General features: G+C 45.9%; 1 protein-coding gene across 1 annotated transcript; it reads left to right on the plus strand.

Moving 5' to 3' along the window:
* Window positions 1-20160: 20160 nt before the first annotated feature.
* On the plus strand, window positions 20161-23142 carry LOC148513693 (tumor necrosis factor-like). Its single transcript, XM_088481562.1, has 4 exons — window positions 20161-20446; window positions 20954-20999; window positions 21603-21659; window positions 21772-23142. The coding sequence occupies exons 1-4, from the start codon at window positions 20279-20281 to the stop codon at window positions 22176-22178; spliced, it is 678 nt and encodes a 225-aa protein (XP_088337688.1). The 5' UTR covers window positions 20161-20278; the 3' UTR covers window positions 22179-23142.
* The last annotated feature ends 233 nt before the right edge of the window (window positions 23143-23375 follow it).

Genomic DNA, 23375 nt, shown 5'->3' on the forward strand with positions numbered 1-23375 from the left:
CAGTACAGTACCTCCATGGTACATCCAGCATCCAGGGAATCTTTAATATATGCAGATAGCCCCCAAACCCTGCAAATTTTTGTTAAAAGGTCCCGTAGAAACAATTATATATAAAAGGAACTTCCTGAATCTCTCAGTCCTGTCTGAATGTTCCGTATGTTCTTGCTAAATGTCCAGACAGGACTGAAACATTGACTAGAGACATAGGGCCTGATTCAGACCCACTCGCGAGCGGCTGTCCGCTCGCAAGTGGGTCGATGTTATGGACTGAGCATGCGCACGACGGAGGGAGCTCCGTCGTGCGCATGCGCCAGACGCGACGAGCGAAGGAAAGTCCTTCGCTCGTTGTGTCCGATCAAAGGGGGCGTGCTGTCGATGTTGATTGACAGCACGCCCCCTTTGGTGGGCGTGCCGGGGGCGTGCCTCCCTGACGGGGGCGTTCCTACGGGAACGCCTCCCATCAGAAGCCGGCCCACTGACATCACTAGTGATGTCAGTGGGAGTGATTTTGGCTCTGATAGAGCCAAAATCACTCCGGAGCTTGCGGTTGAAAACCTCAACTGCAGGCTCCGGCTCGCAATTGCGATGGTCGCGATGGTCTCGACCATCACAATGCACGCTCGTATAGCCTGTGGGTGGTGACCCACAGCTATACGAGCGTCCAGGAGGACGCTCCATGAAAATGGAGCCCGGTACTCATTCAGAGCGTGCGCTCTGCTCAGAGCGTGCGCTCTGAATGAGGGCCATAGTTTGTGCATGACGCTATTCTTAGCAGTATGTATTTTTACTGATCTTCATATACAAATTGACCTTAATTAACATCTGTAAAAATATCTCATTAAGGAGTCAGTTTGTAAAGTTGGGTGTGAGCAGATAGAAAGGTACAAAGAGGGAGATGGGTGCAGCCGGAAACTTACATTATCCTAAGTAGGAGAGAATGAAGGGGTTAAACAGGATCTGCGATGTCACAGGTATAGCAGAAAGGGAAGGCATAGTATCACTTCAAACTCTAAATTTAGTTTTACAGAGTTGCACAAAAATACTCAGTATCTCCACACACTCTGCTCAACTTCCGTTCTCACTTCTGAAGGTTTCGAAATGTTTGCAATTGCACCACAAAAAAAGTTTCTTTTATTCTATATTTACAACCAGAGAAAGACCTATCCTGTCCAGCACATTGCCTGATTCTCGATTACAGCAACAGTTAAGGGGCCTATCCATTACTCGATTTTGTGAACAATCCGACCAAAACTAGGAGGTTTTGGTATCATTGTTCACAAAGTCGGGTGATGGATAGCCGGCAAGGACCAGCGATGCGCGTGCACGCTGGGTCCTTGCGTCCTTGGCTATCTACGCTCATCAGGTTTGGCATGTTCAGAGACAGAAAGTCAGGCTCCTGCACTGAATAACGTTCAGTGAACGCCGTTCAGTGCGGGCACCGCACCTTGGCGACCTGAAGGTCTGAACGCTAGTCGTTCAGTCTTTCAGGTCGCCTCTTGGATAGGCCCCTTTATACTTTATGAGATTTCAAATCATTTAAATCTCCATCCAGATTATTTTCTAGTTCCTGTTTTATCATTCATAATATAAGAGGGGTCTTTCCTCTCCTACCCCCATCCGACTCCTTCATTCATCTCCATGATTCTCTGCGGTTCACCCCTTTACTTTGACCACCCCCCCCCCCTTCCCGCAGTGTGGGACCTGTAGGTGTGGGAGGGGGTAGAACTGCAGTTTAGAGGAAATTGCAAAATTTGGCGTACATCGGGCCTGATTCAGTCATGTACGCTAATGCTATCGCAGCAACGATCGTGTACGCAGCAGTTGTGCAAAAATATGAATATCATGCAGTCGCCTGGAAATGTATTGAGACGCCCACTGGTTGGCTCCGCAGATCCCAGCGTACAAAGATGCAGGGATGGTGCTCGCAGATCCTTCTATATTGACCATCTGAGTAATCCTATGGACGCGCAGAATGGCCGCAGGCACTGAGACACTGGTGCCTAATTGTCTGCGTATGGAATCGCGGTAGTATGCTGAAATCATACTTACTGACTTTTAATACCTTCTCTCTGTGAGATGCCCAGAGAGGAGACACAACTGGACACTTCGGTGGGTGGTGCCGGGTTCCCATGTCATTAGGTCTCGCTTCCATCACGGCAAACTGCCACAAATCGTGAGGCCGCGATGAGAGGATGGGTCTTAATGACAGATTTTTTTCGTATAATTTAGCCCAGCCCCATCATATTGTGCCGTGATGCCCAGTAATTATCTCCCCATCCTGCTCACTTCACTAGGATATATATATACTCCAAGAATCTTGCACTCACACCTATAAACTACGTCACCGGGGGGGGGGTTCCACTAGGATCACAAAGATCCAAAGTATATGGAAATGCTGTCCTGTGGCTAAGGACAAGGGCACTCTCCAGAAAGAAAGTTAGAAAAAAACTTTATTTGGGCATCATAACGCCACAATCACTTCAACTAATAAGTTCAAAGCAAACCATCCAATGTCTGTCGACGTTTCGGTCCTAGAAGTACCTTCCTCAGGACATTCATTTCCAGTGTAGCAATACTGGTAGACATAATGCAATAGGAACAACATAATCTGCATGTTATAATCTTCATGTTATCCACGAGTCGTCTTTCACTCGCGTGTTTGGCTACACCGGCCGGCGGCCGGACATCTGCATGCCGCTATTGAATAACATGCAGATTATGTTGTTCCTATTGCATTATATCTACCAGTATTGCTACATTGGAAATTAATGTCCTGAGGAAGGTCTTTCTGCATTAAGATTTTATTCCTATCACCCCCTCTTAAAAGAGGAGGCACATGATCAATTATATTACTCTTATAGAGGCTACCCCATGTTTAAATTGAACACAGGAGCTCATTCAGACCCGGTCGCTAAGCTGTGCTCTCTCGCAGCTAAAAGGGGTCGGGTATGCAAATTATACGATCACACTGTCTGGTGTAAGGACGCCCTCTATGTCTTAGAGCGACGGCAGAGCGAACGCATGCCGGTATAAAGACGCCCACTTTTCTCACTTAGCACACGTCATCTCCAGGAAGTGTATGATTAATCAGAACCATCGAGAGCCATCGGAGCTGCACGCAGGGCTTGAGGTAAACCTTACCCCGCCGCAAGCACTGCGATCACTGCAGGCTGAAATACACCCAAGTGACGTATACAATGACGCTACATTGCTAATTATGCACACCCATAGAGATGCCGTTTTGACGGCCAGACACGCCTGCGTTCGCACCTCCACTACCCCATTTACAAGCACCTTCCCCTGTTACCACCCACAAACGGCGCTATCTGCCACTCAAAATAGCGTCCTGTTTGTGTACTATGAGCGCACGATTCCCAGACGCAGTGACTGGTTCACGCATGCGTACTTTGACGCATACACAAACGTGCGATAATCACCCATAGCGTGGCTCCGCAGCTTAGCGACTGCGTCTGAATCGGGCCCACAATGCCGAGCTACTGGCTGCTCACTTGTTCCATTTTCCCAGCATAGGCAGGGTCACCTCAGTCTACCCATGCCCGGTACGCCCCACCCACTTGCTATTAGGCCCCACCTCCAGCTCTGCTTGCTGCTGATCCCATCCCTCAAACCCCGCTGGTCTCCTCCCGCCCCCCTCTTGCACCCCTCTGTACACTAGCCTCCCCTCCCCCACTCTGTTCTGCCCCCAGCTCCCATACTTACCCCATCCCCATTCCTCTTATGTGGTACTAGGTCTGTCCCGTATCTCAGTGATAGGCAATGGAGGAGCGGCAGGTGCCCTGATTTACATGGCATGCGTAATAAGGAGGCAGAGCAGGCCTTTGGAAATTCTATGAGATATAGCCTGAAACGCTGCTGCTATCTTTGGCTATGGTTGAAGTCTAATAAACACATTGGTGTTTTTCTACAAACGTTGGGGTGTTGTGCATCTTTTTATACCATATACTGTACTGTGGACTTCTCTGGTACCCTAAATTGATGTACAGTACCTGCTGAGCGGAGTTACCAACTACATATATAAATAAATCTAAAACCGAACGGAACCAAGTAGAACCGAATCCGCTCACCCCTAATTTATACATACATACACCATACTTGCCAACCCTCCCTCATTGTCAGGGAGACTCCCTGAAATAGCAGCAATCTCCCTGTCTCCCTGAAGAGTCTACCAATCTCCCTCATTTCACCTTACCCCCATTATGACACTGTTATATAAAAGAAAAAACAGAGATATATACATTCAAATGGGATCATTAGTATAATTTCCCTGCATTAGTTATAAGGCACAATGATCCCTATGGTTACATGCATTTTCTGAGAAGTATCAGTGTGTTTTCATCAACAAGTAGATCTTACTAACTGCTTGGCAAATCATTTACAGGTGGATGCAAATCAATTTTATGACACGCCTCTCAGATGTAGCAGTACACGCCCAGTTTAACGAGCGCTTGTAGGTGTTGCTTTCACAATCTCCCTGAAATGCTTTTTCAAAAGTAGGCAAGTATGACATACACACATGTATATGTATATTCTGTATGTATATATACAGCTTGAGTCGGATCAGTCACCCGTGGGGGGGGGGGCAGATAGGACACCGGGTGAAAGACAGGACATGGGATGGGGTGAGGGGGGCCTGGATTGGACACCGGGTGAAAGACAGGAGGGAATAGAAAGGGGGGGGGGACAGGTGCAATGAGGAAATCGTTATGGATACCTCGCCTGTACGGGGAAAAGTATCACTTTTCTTAAAAGCTGACTCTGCAAATAGAGCAGCTTTTCAGAACTGATGCTTTTGTTAGTGAGGCATGATGAATGAGGCATGATGAATGAGGCATGATGAATGCCTCCAAAACATTTTTTAAACTCGCGATTTTAAAACATAATTATCACTAGTGATAATTATGTCATGATTAATAGGCCCTATAGTCTCCCTAATCCCAATTGGTCATGATGCAGATGTGGCCAGCTACATCTTTGCCGATCACGCTACAAATGTGTGCACACGCGTCGCACCATGCGATTACCCACAGCAGTACGTTATGGCGCACATTGTGATCGCACCATACAATCCTATGGAGGCGCGGGTGCGTGCATCTGCTCACAGCAATGATTTAGCTGAAACACATCTGTATAATGTGGTACAGGGCCGGACTGGGACTAAAAATAGGCCCTGGCATTTAAAGAGCACACAGGCCCACCTCGCGTCAGCATCTGTCTCCTGGCATAGACTCCTCCCCTAACTATTCCTGACCCCTCCCACTTTAGTCTATGCTCTTACAAATGTAATTAATATTAGAACAACAGACAAGTACACATCATTATCTATTAAAATACATACAACAGAGCACGTCCTGCATGGGAGTCAAACATTTGGTATTGTGTTGGTTCTGTTAAGTTGTGTAGACACCTATAGATATATCTGTCCAATTCGTGTGGTGGGGCAGAAAATCTGGGAATGTGTGGGAGCAAATAACAATAGAAATTTGCTCCCAGATGCTGGAAAATGGACCAGATTTTCTTTCCCACCAGACAGATTGGACAGATATCTATAGGTAAAGCTGGCACTTCACTGGTGTAGGTCATACACAAGGAAAGGGGAGGGCATTTTCCCAAGCGATAGTTTAGCAAAAACATTTCAAGCGTAGTTTTGCTGGGAAGGGGCGTAGCCACCTAATATTTCACGTTACGTCACACAGTAGTGTCCCTTTTTCACATTACGCCACAAGGTAGTGCCCCATAGTCACGTTACGTCACACAGTAGTGTCCCTTTTTCACGTTATGTCACACAATAGTGTCCCTTATTCACATACACATATATGAATATTTGCACATATTATAAAATATAAATATAATAAGCAATTTATTGTATACAATATTAATACTACATGGATCTGCAGGTTTGAAATAGCAACATACTAAAAGGAGCAGAGAGACAGGAAAAAGAGGAGGAAAGGGGGGAGCCAGGAGAAAAAGAGAGGAGGAAAGGGGGAGCCAGGAGAAAAAGAGGAGGAAAGGGGGGAGCCAGGAGAAAAAGAGAGGAGGAAAGGGGGGAGCCAGGAGAAAAAGAGAGGAGGAATTTGGGCAGCTGGGGAGAGAGAAGGAAAGAGGGGACCCAACATAGGAGAATTAGGGAAAGCCAGGAGAGAGAGAGGAGGAATATGGGGAGTAGGAAGAGAGAGAAGAAATAGGGAGAGCCGCGAGAGAGTGAAGGAACAGGCTGAGTCGAGAGAAAGGGAGGAGGAACTGGGGAAACTAGAGAGACATAGGAGAAATAGGGTGAGCTGGGAGAGAGAAGGAATAGGGGAAGCTGGGAGAGAGAGAGAAGGAATTGGGGAGGCCGGGAAAGACATAGGAGAAGGGAGCTGGGTGAGAGTAGGAAAGAATAGGAAAAGACGAGAGAGAGAAGAGGAATAGGGGGAGATGAGAGAGACATAGAAGAAAGGGGAAGCTGGGAGAGAGAAGAGGAATAGGGGGAGACATAGGAGAGGGGGAGACGGGAGAGATGGAGGGGGAGAGGGGGACGGGAGAGAGGGAAAGGGGGAGACAGAGATGGGAGAGGGGGGAGGAAGGGGGGGGAGGAAGGGGGGAGAGGAAGGGGGAGACGGGAGAGGAGGAGACAGAGACTGAAGGGGGGAGAGGCAGAGAGGGAGATGGAGAAGGGAGGGGGAGAGGGAGAGTGAGGGGGAGACAGATAGGAGAGGGGTACAGAGATAGGAGAGAGGGAGGGGGAGAGGGAGTCAGAGATAGGAGAGGGGGAGAGGGAGGGGGAGAGGGACATACATAGGAGAAAGAGGGGAACCTGGGAAAGAGAGAGCACCTGGCCTTTAGATTGTAAGTGCTCACAAGCAGAGCCTTCCATCCTCTGGCTTTCCTGACCACCACTCCATCCTGTCCATCTGTACATCTTCGTCCATCTTCTGCTTGGTCCATGTCGCCCCTTATTGGGTCTTATGCACTACTAGTATATAAATGGGACACCTCAGCCGCCCCCTCAAATAGTCTAAGGAGGCCCTTAGACTATTGTACTCCTGTACCTGCTTCCTCCCAACCCCGTTACACTTATCACCCCTATTCCTGGTCCTCCTCTCACATGTGCATGTCACAATTAACATGCACGGTGCACACAGTGGGAGCTGGGGTGCGCGCCATGCAGGTTAGATGTGACAGTGCACTGCCACAGCTGCAATTTGGTCACCTCACAAATGTGCTTGTATATATGTTGCGCCTATGCTTCACCGTGCAGGTTTGAGTAGCTTCCAGTGTATCCTTTTTCCTGTTGTCCATTATGTACCACCGTCCAGAGAGACGATGCAGCCAGCAGCAGGACACGGAGGCCAGTCTCAGCCGGCGTCCGGACTCTTCAGTGCGGCTGCGCTGATCGCGGCAAGGCAAGGTACTCGCCTTGCTCAGTAAGAAGATTTCAGGGACGCACGGCCACGTCATGACGCAGCGTGATGACGTCACTGCGTCATCACGCGGCCGCGTATTCATGCAATCTGTTTACTGAGCAAGGCGCCGCCCGGGAGGTTGTGCTGCCAGGTGAGCCTGTGCTCAGCCAAAGCGGCTCATTTGGCCATCGGCCCTTCTGGCATTTGCCAGAAGTGCCCGATGGCCAGTCCGGCCCTGATGTGGTATATAAGAAGGCTTTGATTCACTAATAAAGTAGTTAGTGAGGAGAGATGGAGGCAGAGCCGGCCGTGCCAGCGACAGCTGATGCCCTGTAGCAGAACTCTGGTGAGAATAGACAAGCCAGGGCTTAGGAGATGGCTGTGTAACTCAGTGCAGGGAGTGGGCCTGGCCCTGCAGCAGCCTCACAGCCTGCAACTACTGTAGCTGGTCTGCCAAAGCTTGGAAGAGTGTGTTCTGCCGATACTTGCCGACTATCTGGCTGCTCCTTCCGGGAGGGAGCAGCCAGATCGGCAGAACAGGGGCGTGGCCGGCAAAAGGGGGCATGTCCAGACGGGCTGAGGTAGTTTTGTGGGCGTGACAGGGGCGGGACCACATGCTCGCGTCATTTTGACCCTGCCCCCCTCTTCACAATGCTGAAAAAACAGGCATTGTGAAGCAGGGGGCGGGGCCAAAATCAGCGCCCCCCCCCCCCGCTGCGGGGGTTTAACAGGTATTTGCGGGGGGGTCGAGGGATCAGCGGGGGGCGGAAGCTGCACCCGTTTATCGGGAGGCTCCCGCCCGAATCGGGAGGGCAGGCAACCCTGGTGTACGGTGACACAATCCTTTAAGCAGATTGTTTTAGCAAATGCAGATCTAAAATCTGCTGCAAAATAGGACAGCTGCGTAGGCGTATATTGGGTGTTGAATCTACGTCCAGGTTTCCAGTTTGGTCTGGAGTTGGATCCCGGAGGATTGAACAAGTGTGAACCCATCCTAAGTCATGCAGCGTCATATCAGATGAATAATTTGCTTTATCCATTTTTCTAAATTAAAAGCTGCAGATAAAATGGAGGAAGGGGTAAGGGTGACAGGCCAAAATTTGTTATATGGTTCTTACATGATGATGTTATTCAGATTCTTTTTCTGAAGATGTTGCTGTTCAGGACCTTATTGAAAGATGTAATCCAAAGTCCTTATCAGGAGTCGTTATGTAAAGTCGCTTAAATAAAGCATAAACTACTCAGAGTATCAATGTAAAACAAAATGTCACCACAAAATGGCTGCCAGTAGCTGGGCATCCTTTATATAGGGCTGTGACCTGCATTGTTTAGATCAGCTCTGGGACCTACCTGCCACATTTATATAACATCAGTAAATGTAATTTGGGGCGTAATTAGGTATTTGAAGGCCCCACAGCAAAAGCTTGTAAGGGCCCCTATGTACCACCCAATGGTGAAAAATGTATATAACACATGTAACCTTGACAAGGAAGATGGCCCCCCTCAGCTCTGGGCCTCATAGCAGCTGCACCCCTTGTATCTAAGGTGGTTATGCCTATGTAATCTTCTTAAATTGTGCACAATTAATTTGTGCCTGTCTTCTCATTAATTGATTTCTTTTAATAGACAAACCTGCCAAACAGTATATTTGGGTTACCGGAAAATGAGACATATTACATTGAGATGTATTACAATTGTGTAATCAGGTACGAGCAAGAATCTGTAATCTGAGTGGTAAGTAATGCAACAACCTCTTTAGGAAAGAAACACCTAGAGCACAATGTTATTAGTACACACAGGCGTGGTGATTTCTCCTCTGTCTGAGTTTGGCTGGATCATTTCACAGGAGCGCAATACTCTGTGTAGGATGTCATTGTGTAAATCAGGCTGAGGCAACCTGTGGCTGAATAGCAGAGTCTCATCATTTGGGGCATCTCCCAGCAGTATCCATTTGGATAGGTGCGCAGTGGGACTTGCACGCATGATCGAACTGAAAACATTGTTTGCGTGTGACATCGGCACTGTGCGCCCCTCTGTATGAAGCCCATTGTGTGGAGGATATATACACAACTAAGGGCCTGATTCATAGATGTACGTTTATCTGACGATGAACGTACATCTACGATTGCTAGGGCTCTGCGTCAGCGCATGTGCAGAACGGGTTCTGCGATCTTGCTCGCAAACCCCCCCCCCTCAAACCGCAGCATGACTGACATGCTGTGTTTGGAGGGACGGAGCGGGGGCGTACCTAGTTACAATTCCCGGAAACAGGGGCGTGTCACCCCAGTTTTCCGGGAGGGACAAGGCCAGGGTCTGTGTCTTTGGATGCAGATTTCTGGCCTCTTACGTGACCAGCACCAGGTCAGGCTGCGGGAATCTTCAGCTCCCACACCCTGAACAAAGGACCAAAGGAGCAACCATCGTGACCATCGGTTGCGATGGTGATTGCAGCCTACAGGGTTGGTAGCAGCGCTGGGATCGCAAATGCGGCAAGTAGGTTGTCTGACACCTCTTTCTGCATTTGCATCGAAGATGGACGGATTTGCACAGCCGCTTGTGTCCAGCTCTGCAAATCCATCTATTCTCTGAATCAGGCCCTCTACTCTGTCCTCAGTTTTTGTCTTTCATTAGTGACAAGCGGTTGTGCAAATCCGTCCAATGACAAATGGGTCTATTCATAAAGATACTGAAGTGGGTCACGGTAAATGTCAAAGCAGATCTTTGTTACCCATTGCTTAAATGGCAGTGTTCAGGGCATTACAGACAGGGTTAGACCGGCCCACAGGTGTACAGGGAAAATCCCCAGAGGGACCCACTGCCTGAGGGCCCCAGCCCTTCCTCTAATGTCAGGTTCCAGACTGTGCACTACTATTATACATTGTTACTCTATGAAAGGGTCAGTTACATGGTCTCTCATTGCTGGGAAAGGCTCTGTGTGATGTGGCCACACCCGCTGTGGTAACTGGTCACACCCCTTAAGCAAGGGACCATACCACTGCATTCCTGTGGGGTGCCCTTCATGACCCAGCCCGACACTGATGACAGACACTGAAAAGGGAGCGACTGATGAGGAGGGGAGGAGGCAAGAAGTTATTAATCTTCCCTGGTCTTCTCCCACCACCTGGCTAGTTTCCCCTAATTACATCATCCTGAAGGCCAAAATTTTTTGGAGAAGAGAAATGGAAACCTAAGCTTTCAGTTTGTTCTCTGATTCGCTTTCCCCATACTAGTGAATGGGGAAGTGATATTTCCAATAATCAGGGGGACCGCTGGAGAATGCTGAGATTTCTCCACGGCAACCCCTTCTATGAATGAGACAAAGCTGTGATAAGCCCTGTTATCAAGGGGGAGTGTGATAAAGGGCCTGTCACTGATGCATGACCCTGAAGGTTTTTACAAAAAGTTATTCACCTTATTATGGTTTTGGCACAAAAGCATCTCGAAATTACAAATACAAGCATGAGTCACAGTACTGTATATCTAGGGAACAGAGGAACAGGAAATGGTTCACCAAAGCGTTTCGTAGTCAGCCAAGCAATGGAATACACATTACGAGACATCCGTATGGATAAAACTCATCAGTGCTTTGCCTGCAAGACAGCAGGACCCATGTCACAGTGGAAAAGGCTGTTTTGTCAGAGGTGCAAATTTCTGGGGATGCAAACTCCAAGTTCTGCTTTCGCATTACAATTCCACAGAATGCCCCTCGGTGCTGCAGTTGCACATTTGCATTTTGCAGAATTTATCATTTATTAATAGAGCTGTAACTATAATGGTCAATTCATTCAGCTGTGTGAAGGCTATTTTGCATGGGAAGATAAAGTTTTGGACAGGCGCTTTGCATAATGCTGGACTTTTGTTTTGACATGCAAAGTGGCCTTAATCGCCCAGGGAGCACTTTTTTGAAGAAAAAAAAAAAGGTTTTTTTCGGATACACTTGTTTGATTCATTGGTGGGGTACCTGAGAAGCACTGAGCTCTGCATAATGAGCACATCAGGGAAGACCTGTGTCGATGAAAAGCTGGAATAAATGATCTACCTACAGTAAACTTAATAAATATAGATAAAACAGGATGAAGGGGCCAATAAAGATTGTTTTATGGTCAATAAAAAAAATCTTATTGCTGCAATTTAATAATACAAATCAAATATAACGCTAATGTAAAAAAGCAAAATAGATAAAAATTCTTTAGAAAAAAATAAACACAAATCAATAAATATATAAATATGTGAAAAGCATTAAACACTGAAAGAAAGAAAAACTTTAGTCAAAGAGACAGAGATTACCGAACAAGGATTACACAATACGTATTGAACAGGCTTCCCCATACAAAGATATCTTACCATCGGCACTGAGATCACCGGCGGTAGAGCAGTCATGTAGAGGCATACTTGCCAACTTTCCTACCTGGGATCTGGAAGGGGGAGGTCCAGGGGGGAGGTGCCACCATAGTGGTGGCACTATGCCAGGAGGGGGGAGGGAATCCTGAAGCTATGATGACGTGATTCAAAGCAAAATGCATCATCAAGTCCCGAACTACCGAGTTGTGGGCAGAATTGGGGGGTTGACTATTCTCCCGGTAACCGGAAGATCTCACCCAAAATCAGTAGCAAGTAAATGTGTATATATGCCAGAATGGAAAAAAATACTGAATAAATGACGTATTCAGCATTTTAGGCACCACCTCTATCCTAGAGCCCTAAGCAACCTTCTAGGTTTGCTAAGTGGCAGTGACAGCTCTGATTGTTTGTTCTCTTACTTCACTGGGTTATACGATAGCAAAATAAGGGTAAAAAGAACATGATGACAGTACGTTATCTTGAGGAGGAGGTCAGAAATCTTTAGACTGGCTGTTGCAGACTATGGGGACTTTAATTCGCAGAAACCAATGTGCAACAGCCTTGTAAACAGCAATTCTGGCAACCAGAAACCATAATACGACAATACCATTCATCCTCTAACATATCATTAGGAACATTTATAAACCGTTGCCTAAATTCTGCATTCGCTAAATATATTGGTAATTCACATTTTTATTTTTTTAACAGGCACGGCGCCTCAATTCTGTCAGCTGGCAAAAAAAAAAAAAAGTTTTTCCAAATCTGTACAAATGAAGGTGCACTGACTGTAGGAAAAGGGCTGTATAGGATTTCCACTGGCATACCTACCAATATTTCAAAACCAAAATTGCGTCATAATAATCCGTGCCCATAATCCATACAAACCCTGCTCTGATATCCGCCATACCGCACCAGTCCACTCAAAAACACCCACAGAGACACAATCACTTTCTCCGATCCAACTGGGGTCCACAAAGAAGGACTGGTGGGATCTTATGAGAGGTTGGAACCATGTATAATCTCCGTGCAGGCCTCCTCGCGCCAGCACCATTTTCACAGAGATTTCTTTAGCACCTACCACAAAGGTGAGTATATTCAATGGGTGCCGGACTCAGGAGCTCATGTATACGGTTACCACACACCCTGCTGCCATTATAGATATGCCAGAGAGTGCGAGGCATGGACTTAAATTATTAAAGTTCCCAAAAGTTTACGTTCAGAATGAAGGTTACTGCAGGCTTGCCTACCCTCCCGATTTGGCCGGGAGCCTCCCGATTTTCGGGTGCCACTCCCGGCCCCCCGGAAAGGCAGGCAAGCCTCCCGGAAGTCCCTGACCCTCCCTACCTCCCTCCTGAAACAACTAAAAACCCCCGCAGCGGGGGGGGCCGGTGACGCGATTCGCGCTGAATCGCGTCATCGTGGCCCCGCCCCCTGCTTCGCAACACTGAAAATAACGGCATTGTGAAGAGGGGGCGGAGCCACGATGACGCGATCATGTGCTCCCGCCCCCGGCTCCACCCCAATGGGAAAAACCCGACCAGCCGCGCCCCCGGCTCCGCCCCCAATGGCCGGCCCTGCCCCCCGCTGTTAGCCGACAATCAGCTCCCTCCCAGAAGGCTGGAGCTGATTGTCGGCAAGTATGGGTTACTGTACATGCTATTTCCAAACCATACCTCCCAACATCAGCTGAGGCTAATTCGGGATGGGGGCATGACTACAGCCTGACCACGTCTCCAGTCTGTGTTTCTCACGGTAATCCCCACCAACCTCGGGACTGTTAGGAGATATGTATGTATGTAAGATACACCTGGTATTTAGCATATGATGTAATTACTTTTTAGTCTAAGACTGTTCCCTGACATTCCCAGCAACATCCTTTATGTTCTCTTTCGTGACATCATAGCTTGATATTAAAATCCCCATTGCCTGATGAGTGTTCTCTCCTAACAGTGCAGGGTAAATCATCAAATAATCATAATGAAATAATGACACAGAGACTTGTATAAGGGGAAAGGAAGGTCAGCTTTATTTCATTTTAAACTAATTAAACTATTTAATGTATAACTGAACTAACTAATAGAATAAAGACAAAGTATGGTGGCGCAGAAAGAACGGCCCCAAAATGCAAGATCACCAACTGCATACTCTCACCGATCCTCTATATGGGAGGTGAGCAGCCAGCCCATTACCACGCCCAAGGTATCCACCTCCCACCCCAACGACACGACGTGAGGCCCACCTGGTTAGGTGGTTGTCACTGACCCCAGAAGGGTAAAATCAGCCTAAGCCATGTATTGGAAGGGAGAGCACCTCAAACTCCAAAGACAGATGGCGACTGCTACCGTTCTTTCCCGCCACAAGAAAAACCGACACCAAACAACTCGATGAATAAGGGAGGGAGGGCGGGAAACAGCCAACCAGAGAAATTTCTATAAAATGGCTGCCAAGCAGCAACTCTGAAATAGCACTGACCCACCCTCTGCCAATCCTGTAGGCTAACCAAACCTAACCCAACCCCACAACACTACCTCACTAAACAACTAGCCCCTTCTTGTCCAGAGGCCGACACCCACAGGCTCGGGTGTTTAATTAACTCTAAGCATATGAAATGCACTCCGTCCTACATTTTATAATATATTTCATTAATCCACTTAGCCAGGAAACTTAAAAGCTAATGGATAAAGGATCACTTTTTAGCAAAGAGCTTTTTAGCGAATTGCTCTATATAATAAAGGGGGCATTATGCATTGTTGGCTCTCGCCAATGATGGCGGCCCTCAGTGCAAGGTGCCAGGGTCACCAAAACGCATGTCAAGCCCGGGTGCTAGAGGAGGTGTGGCCAAACAAGGGGGTCATGGCCACGCCCACTTATTAAAACGTTGACTTAAATTATTATGTGCCTAGCAGGGGGTATTCCAGCTCCTCAGTGGCTTGCTTGAGCCCCCTTTAGGCCTTCCAGATGAGCCTTGGTCCAGGTATAGAGTACCCTCCACCCCAGGTACCTAACTAGGTATTTGAAGGCCCCATAGAAAAAGTTTTTAAGGGCCCCTATGTACCACCCAATAGTGAAAAATGTATATAACACATGTAACTTTGACAAGGAAGATGCCCTGAGTCCCATAGCAGCTGCACCCCTTGCACCTATGGTAGTTATGCCCATGCTCCCCACCCTCCTCTCGGTCCCCCAGCAGGGTACTCATATGCCTCAAACTATTATAATGGGTAAAGCAATGTTAGCATCGTCCTTACCAGGAGAGAGGATAGCATGGTATCTAATGTTGACCAGCGGGTAACAGGATAATAAGTCTGCTGGCCAGAGCTCTGTCACAGTCACATGACCCTGCTATACGTACATCAATCTGAGAGCTAGTCCTGCAAGTACCGCTGAGTACTTTAAAGCAGAGCTGGGACCGTGAACAGACAGAGCACTGCCCAGTGAGCAATGTAGTAGTGTGAGCACTTTATTTATTTTTTTATCAAACACTCTCTTAGTGGATAGCGGAACAATGTGCTTTAGTCTATTAATATCTAGTTATGCAATATCCTGTGACCCAGGAACGACATGTATAAGCTGAAATATTTACATATCTGTTGCACAATTAACAGTCTTTTTTAACCAGATTTAGTTAATTATGTATTTTTTCCACTTCCAAAATGTTTGGATTATAGTCATTTTTTTGTGACTAAGGAATTTTTATCCATGCTGCGACTTCAATTGTAAAAATGTGAAAGGTATAGGTAAGATAAATTCATGTGTCCCTTTAATTCGGGACACTCATGAATTACACAGGTTCTGTGGCTGGCTGACTTCAAGCCTGGATTTCACCTGGATTTAATCAGTCACAGAACCTGTGTCATTCACATGTGTCCAGATTTAAATGGATGATATGGAAAGCCTAGGTGTAGGATATATTATCCGGAATGCTTGGGACATAGGGATTTCCGGGTTGTTGTTCTTTCCCTAATCTGGAGCACCAATGCCAAAATAAACTACCTTACCTTTAAAAATTACTTTCTTTCATGCACAGCCCCTGGCATATTCCCCTCCTCCTTATTACACCATTTACTAGCCTACTCTCCAAGGACAGCCGGTAGCCCCCCGATAATCGGGTAGAACTCCAGGCCCTCCGGAAGAGTGCGCAAATCTCTTGGCAGATCCGGGGGGAGCCGATGATTCAATTCACCCTGAATCGCTTCATCGTGGCCCCGCCACCGGCTGCACAATGCTGTTTATCTCGGCATTGTGTAGCAGGGGCGTGGCCGTGACCGTGCTGTTACGCCCCCTGCCCCCAAATTTGCTGTAAGCCTCGCTGCTGTGCCGATCTGCTGCCAGATTGTCGGCTAGTCTGCATTTAGCAGAATTCCCGCAGTGACATTAGACCAAAGGCACTTTGGGGGAGATGTACTAAACTCAGAGAGTGATAAAGTGGAGAGAGATTAGGGGGTAAATCCAATTAGCCGCGATGATCTCACCAGCCTGAGTCATCATGGCAATGGCCGCACTTTATGGCAGCCTGGATTCACTGAACTTTGTTCGCAGCCCCAGAGGGGCAAAATTCTGCGAATTCGGCTGCGAAGGGTGCGCTGTTGCTGGCGTTTTAACGCCGTTGCAACTGCAACTCACACCCTTCACACTTAATTGGATTGACCGCAAAGTATCAGCAGCTCCTGTCACTTTTCAAACTTGGGGCCGTATTGAATTTGAAGTGAAAAGCCGTTTTTGCGTGTTTTTGGCGAAAAACCTTTTCGCCGATGATGTCATTTTCACCTGTTTGGATTTTACTCCGTATTCAAGTCAATGCAATGTAATAGGTGAAAAACTATCGCCTATGAATAGCAGGCGGAAAAAAGTGCAGAATTGGGGTTTTGGGGTGCAACATTGCAGGAACCCCAGTGCAGCCTTCAGACAGTCCCCCAAAGGTAAACTGTGTAAAAAAAATTGTAAAAAACACTTAAGGACACCCCAAAAAATCACTTTGAATTTGGTGGCAAAAAAAAAATGTTGGGGGACAAGGATAAAACTAGTGAACGTGACTCTGGGGGGGGTCCCCAAGTATGCCCCAGGTGTTTTTTTGATTGCAGGTGCTTGCGGAATGTGGATTTTTCACGATTTTTTCAACTTAACGTTAGCAACTTTTAAATATGCTGACCCCCATTTTCAAGTACCCCAAATTTGGTGGGATAATTCATTTTCTGGAAAAAATTCTCCTGAATACTATTCTGCACCACTTATACAAAAACGCTATTTAGCAGCTATTGAGCCCGTTTAAAAACACCAAATACCTTCAGCAAGCCAAATCAGGGGGTACCATAGTGAACCCCCATGTCAGAGCATCTTTTGGGGGGGTCAGGCTGATTTCCCCAAATCTGACAGGACTTTCCGCCTGTTCAAGTTTCGCCGGGTCCCGTTTTCGCGTACTTCCATATTGAGTACAGGGTAAAGCGGGCACGGCCGCTATACTTTTCCGCCTACAAAAGACGCAATGTAGGCGAAAAGTCTGGGAGGCGAAAAAGTATCGCGGATCCGCTCTAATTGAATACGGCTCACGGCCTGTAACATGGCAGTTAGGAGATGATTTGTTGATACTTATCTCTCTCCACTTCCCAAGGCTTAGTACATCTGCCCCTTTTGGACCAATTGCCTGTTCCTGTGTGTGATAATATTTCAGACACGGATAAAATAATGGGATAGTTTGTAACCACCTACTATGATTGCCTTATTGTGGGAAGAAAAGATTCAGTGACAGTGAGATTCAAGCAGAAATATGTCAAAATAAAGTGAGATTCAAGCAAAAATAATTTAATTCAATCCATAATTAATTTATTTTTTATTTGCAAATAAAAACTCTTAATTATTAAAGAAATGTAAACGCTACCCTTCGCCACTTGTATGACTCCTAAAACTAAACATTGTATAAATATAAATATCACTCATATATTATATCTACTGCTATATTTTTATATGTTTATTTTCAAATTCGGCTGTGCCAAATTGGATCAGGCCCTTGACGTGATCATTCGCACGCAGCACTATGTCAGTTGCACTCAGGATCTTGTCTGTGTGGAGTTTGTACGTTCTCCCTAATGTTTGTGTGGGATTTCTACAGATGCTCCAGTTTCTTTCCAAAGACATGCAAATGATTCTAGTACGATTGATCACTGACAATTGCTCCACAGACATAACCTTATGGGCAATTACTTCTCTTTACAAAGTTCCCCTTAAGGTTTGCACTTTACAATGGCGCGGGAAGCTGTGTATTAGCATTACCAGCCACCATGGAGTGAGGGGTCTCACTACTGTTCTGTTCTGCAAGCAGTTGTCCCAGTAATTGCCACATGGAATAATTCTCACCTGGGGATTTTCCCCAACAAATAGCTGATATATATCGTTTCACATTTTTTTATTGATATTTGCATTCGGTCCACAGCAGAAAAGAAAATCCCTTGTAATTTTAAAAAGGAAGATAATGGATGTTTGTATTCATTTGAGTTTAATTAGTACATTTAATTTTGGAATCACATCTGTATATAATTGTATTATATATGGTAAATGTAACTTTAGAATTTATTAATAACACTGTCCAGATTAATATTATTGCCCCATTAAATCCATCATCCAAAACCACCAAAGACACGGCGGGTTTGAAAAGCGCAGATTAGCAGATGTAACCTGTAGTCACGCAAAAATGTTACACAAATTAAAGGTGGCCACAAACGTGAACGCAGAAGCACCAACAGCTGTTCCTATGGGCCATCACCTGTCTGCGACTTTATACAAATGCCACTACTGCGATAGCGTGTACCTCTGAATGAGCTCCAATGTGTGGTTGAGGAAGTCCACTGAGGATGGAGACACCATAGTAATGCTGCCCATCCACTAGGTGATTAAACCTAGCGATTGAGCGATAACGATCATCATTATCACTCAATCGCTTGGTAATCGCCCGCAAATCTGGCAGTAAAATGTTAAAAACGACCAGCGATGCGTGTGTCCGCTGGTCGTTTTTAACATCTATCATCGCCCGAACATGACGGTCAACCTGACGACCGCCGTCAGATTGCCATGTTCGGGGATGATCCATCTGCATACACTGAACGTCTGAACGTTCAGTGTATGCACTTCACCCCTAGGGGGACGACGGCATGATTATGATGTCGTAATCGTGCCGTCGTCCCCGCATCTAGTAGTGGATGGGTAGCTTTAGTTAAGTGCTTGATGCACGCTACTAGAAAGCTTATCTAGCAAATGATTATACATTGGATACGGGGTGATCCTTAAGACTGGGTACTCACTAGACGACCAGGCAATCTTGCCGATGGTCGAGGCGATTTACCTTCTCTCCGGACCACACACTAGAAGATTTAACGAACGATGGAACTATCATTCGTTCCGTCCTTTATTAAACAACACAGCCCCGCATGCGATATCCTGTGATTGGCCGTGCAGCGCGGACGTTCCCACGATATTGCATGCGACCCGTGGGTGCGCGCAATCGGGCATACACACTGCACGATACGCATGATTTGTTGTTCCGATTTGCCTCAGAACGACAAATCGTACAATTTATCGTGTAGTGTGTTACCCAGCCTAAAAAAAATTTCTATACACGGATGAAAGAAACACTGAAGTTACTAGAATATTAGTGTACTGCATGAACTATTCTTATAGGGGAAACCAAGCAAGCCATGCAGGCGGGGCGTATTAAGACAGAAGGGGTCCGTGTGCAGTCTCTGTCTGGCGCCCCCCGCCCTCTCTACCTGTGGCCACAGCGCACTGAGCGCAGCAGACTCTGGTGCTATGCCAGGTGATTTCCCTACTGCGCATGCGCAAAACGTCAGAAAAATGGCCGCCACACCAATTTCGCCGGTGATTTGCAAAGCGCTGCTACTGCCGACACGGGACTCCGGAGAGGTAAGCATTGAATAAATTGGTGCAGGGTGTGCGGTGAGGGCAGCGTTGGACAGAAGCGCATGTGTGTACCTCGCACCCTGCAACTATTATAGATACGCCCCTGCAGCCAAAAGTAAAACACGCAATTCTCGTGCACATTCAGACATCCCTGCTTGTATAGAGATGAATCATTAACCAGTTAGTTTCCCATGGCTCACACACACATATAGTCAAGGCTATTTTAGGATTATCTCGAACTGCCATAGTTTGCATTAATTAGTTTTGCCATCCGGGGTACAACACAGACCTGCCAGTTTCTAAAAATGACACAAGGCAAAAAAAAAATAAAAAAGCAGAAGTCACTTTGTTTTCCAAGATTGCGATCTTAGATTGTTTTTCCTCTTTAGGAGTCGGAGTTTCTCTTTCAAAACGGTTATTTCATTTTCCACTAAGGGGGGAGGAGCTCTGATGTCACTGGGAAATTCTGGAGCCCTGGCTTTATATTGCTGTAGAAGACAGAGATGCCATCAAAAAACCAAAAACGATCTCCAAAAGAACAGCCAGCCGGAGTACAATAAAGGGAAACGTACAAAACAATCAAAGGAAAAAAAAGTAAAAAAAATAAAAGCAAACACAGTGAGATGGAGCTGACCCAAGTGCGCACTGAGGAACCTCTGCTGCCCCAGCCCGTGCAGAGGAGTGGTACCCCATGCTTCCACTGGCTGGGCATCTGCTCCTTCATCATCTTACTGGGGGCCACTATCATCTTGGCTCTGCTGCACTTTCAGATCATCCCCACTGCAAAAAAGGTGAGTTTCTCCTTAATTCCAATCGTAGCTGCCAGCAGACTGTGAAATCATCAGCCCTGTGTACTCTATGCAGATAATGATTCAATTATTATCTTTTATTAAATATTATTCACATAAGTGCATTGCTGTCTGCACTGTGGGCACATTTCAGGGTGCAACAGTAACTGTACTGTACCCAAATTATAATGTAACAGCAAGAGAGGGGGAAAGGGGGTGACATTTCATTCCTGCTATCCGTCAGAATAAAATGCTTGTAAGGCATGCTGACACCTGTAGTTCTACAGGAGCTGAAGCGACACAGATTGCCTACCTACACTGTACTTTCCGTACTGTAAAGGTGGGGTGAGGGTGGCTGAGCCTCTTGTCATACTGGTTTAGCAAGTTAATAATGAACTACTTCCTCCTATACCAAGTGCAATGCATTTAACAAGATTACAAGCGTCTGTGTGCTGGAATCGTAGGACACAAAGCTGTGTTACTAACTGTGGTTTCTTTCTGCTGTTTCAGGATGAATTTCAAATGCCCGAAGTCCTTCAAATCAAGAGTTATTTAGGTAAGTTTGATCCAACTTCACATAGGGGGTCTTCACTAATCAGTCGAGTGTAGAAATGTAAACAAGATTTGATAAGCATGGCAGGTGGTGGGGCTGACATAAAATATGCCGAGAGATTTATGTATGGGATGAGGAGGGAGGGGTTCAAGCTCAAATTTAAATTGCAGTGTAAAAATAAAGCTGCCCAGCATTTGTGGGCTACATGCAAAAGCAACAAGTATTTACCCTGCATGCAAAAACAATACATGCATTTGGACCCCTTGCATTGAAATTGGTTTGTTCCACGTGCAAAGTTACAAGTACTTGCTTTTTTTGCTTTGCTCCCATCACAAAATCAGGCCGATAATACCTATAGATTGTGTTGTGAATAAATATATTTAGTTAATGGCTTTTGGACAACAGGGGGAAATAAACACTGCAATGGTGGTGCCCGCCAGGCTTGATGCTCACAGGTGGATTTCCTGGGACCTCATTTGGCCAGTGTAGATGGTGATAAGCATAGGTGGTTACACATCATGAGACATAATAGCTACTACAAGCTGCATTAATGATTGCAAAAAAAAGTCCACTGTATAAATGTGATTTTTTTTTTTTTGTATTAAGAGTCTGTACCACACACCCAGGCGATGGATGGAAAGAGGGTAGCTGCCCATATGAGGGGTAAGACATTTCTCTCATTATATTCATAGCTCCATGTGCGGCTCTTGAGTGGTCTTTGCATGTTTTCTCTTGGAGTAACTTGTACCTAATAGGTTGTCCTTGTTCTTTGCAGGGGAAACAGATGGAAGCAAAATAAACTGGCAGGATTCTTCCGCAATTAATTTCTTCAAGGATTCGGATATTAAACTCAGAGAAAACAAATTTGAAATTCCAAAAGACGGTCTCTACTTAGTCTACACCCAGGTGGTGTTCACAGGCATGGATTGCTTGGACTCGAAAGCCAAAGATCTCACCCACACAGTCAAACGGAAGAGTGAATCCAACGATGAGGAAGTGATTATCCTCACATCGACCAAAACAGTTTGCGAGTCCAAGTCAGAATTCTTCTGGACCCAGCCTATCTACCAAGGTGGTCTTTTCAATCTTTACGAAGGGGATACTCTTTCCACTGAAACCACAAATGTCCAATTTGTCAACTCCAACAATGGACAAGTCTACTTTGGGATTCTTGCTTTATGACCCTATCAGACATTCCTCAAAGTTGGAGATGCTCCTGGGAGCATTTTCTGATTGTAATCTAGACTTCATACCCAAGTCTCCAGCATTAAAACAGCTATAACCTGGCCTCTTAGAAAACTATTAAGTCACAAATTATGACCAACTGAGAAGAAAGGTTGGGAGTCGGGACACAGTGCTGGTAGATCTCTCAATCAAGTGCAATCTATTGGACCACGAGAGAAATCAGCTGACTCCGTCTATTACTTGAGATTTAAAATTACGCATTTCAATATTTCTCTCTTCCTCGCAAGACTTGGTCTTCGCAAATGTTTTATCATTATTTAATAACTATTTATTTATTTATTTATTTATGTAAGCCTATTTTTACAGTTAAGTATTTGTGTTATTGGGGTGAAATGGGATATATATATATATATATATATGCATACAGTGTATGTACCCTTCTCTAGTGAATCTTGTTAATGATTAAGTGCTGAAGGTCTTGTCGCAATTGCTGGTGGGCTACGAGTTTTCAGAGACCTCCTGCAAACTGTACTATTGTTTCACAGTAGAAACTTGCAATTACCTGAGAGAGTTAATGTGTTGGCATTTTGTGTGTTCCCGTGTCTTTGATTGGGTGTGTAGCCCCCTTTTGAAAATGGCGGAGACATTTTTCGCTCAAGTTTCAACAAGGAGACACAATTACTGAACAAAAGCCAAATATAAGTACTACATTGCTAAGCAATGCTTGTTTTTCTCTGTTATCATGTAACACTAGTTGGGTCGGACAACACCAAATTGTAGCAGTAGCCGATTTTACGGTTCTCTTTATTACTTTGTGTTGTTGTTAACTCTGTATTTATGTTTTGTAAATGTTGTACTGCTTTCTTCCTTTTTGTGTTACAACCCCACTAGGGGCTAATCACAGTGGGGATGGGAATTATCTCCACCCTGTATGTATTTTGGCATACAAGTAGAACAAATAAATGAGATATTTATAAGTATTCTTTTTGTTCTTTGATATTATTTACATGTTGTATATATGAAGTTTATATAAGAAGATTTAAGCGAGGAGCCTAAACGATTCTGGTGCTTGTTGACCTCCCAAATAATGAGCATATCACCTTGGTCCTCTAGCCGAGGGCCCGGCAGCACTAAAAGCCCAGGATATGTCGCCCCCGAGCAATGACTCAGGGGTACCTCAAATCCACTGTGGGA

This window comes from Taudactylus pleione, unplaced genomic scaffold (genome assembly GCF_031769625.1).
Source record: "Taudactylus pleione unplaced genomic scaffold, aTauple2 ptg000274l, whole genome shotgun sequence".
NCBI lineage: Eukaryota > Metazoa > Chordata > Amphibia > Anura > Myobatrachidae > Taudactylus > Taudactylus pleione.

Coding starts and splice junctions, on each gene's coding strand:
- LOC148513693 (XM_088481562.1), top strand. CDS start 20,279: ATGGAGCTGACCCAAGTGCGCACTGAGGAACCTCTGCTGCCCCAGCCC. Junction 20,447..20,953: donor TCATCCCCACTGCAAAAAAG/GTGAGTTTCTCC, acceptor CTGCTGTTTCAG/GATGAATTTCAAATGCCCGA. Junction 21,000..21,602: donor TCAAATCAAGAGTTATTTAG/GTAAGTTTGATC, acceptor TTTTGTATTAAG/AGTCTGTACCACACACCCAG.